This window comes from Penaeus monodon, chromosome 24 (assembly GCF_015228065.2).
Source record: "Penaeus monodon isolate SGIC_2016 chromosome 24, NSTDA_Pmon_1, whole genome shotgun sequence".
NCBI classification, from domain to species: domain Eukaryota; kingdom Metazoa; phylum Arthropoda; class Malacostraca; order Decapoda; family Penaeidae; genus Penaeus; species Penaeus monodon.
Window position 1 is genome coordinate 5540329 of NC_051409.1, and position 328 is coordinate 5540656.

General features: G+C 57.6%; 1 protein-coding gene across 1 annotated transcript in view; it reads left to right on the forward strand.

Annotated features, from left to right (window-relative positions):
- The window catches only part of LOC119588822 (transmembrane protein 132E-like), a gene marked incomplete at its 5' end in the record, with an annotated part of 18327 nt that overhangs the window by 7693 nt on the left and 10306 nt on the right, over positions 1 to 328 (forward strand). Inside the window, 1 exon segment of the mRNA XM_037937468.1 lies at positions 150 to 322. Coding sequence (XP_037793396.1) covers positions 150 to 322 — 173 coding nt within the window.

Here is a 328-nt window from a genome sequence, read left to right on the forward strand (position 1 = left end):
AACCTCCACTCCCCCAAAAAATCATCACAATCCGTCAGTCACTTTTGCCGTAATCTCACCGAGGAAATCCGACACAAAATCCGACACAAAATCCGACACAAAACCGACACAAAACCGACACCAATCTCACCCTCCAACGCCCCTTGCAGGTGAGCCTCGAAGTAGCCGACGAGTGCGAGAGGCGAAGGTCGTCCTTGGCCAACACGAACGTCCACGTCAAGGTCGACCTCGGCACGACTCCCCCGCCCCCCCCGATCGACCCGGAGGACGAGGATGAGGTCGACCTCCACGAGACCATCCCCGAGGACCCGACGCACCATAAGCTTAA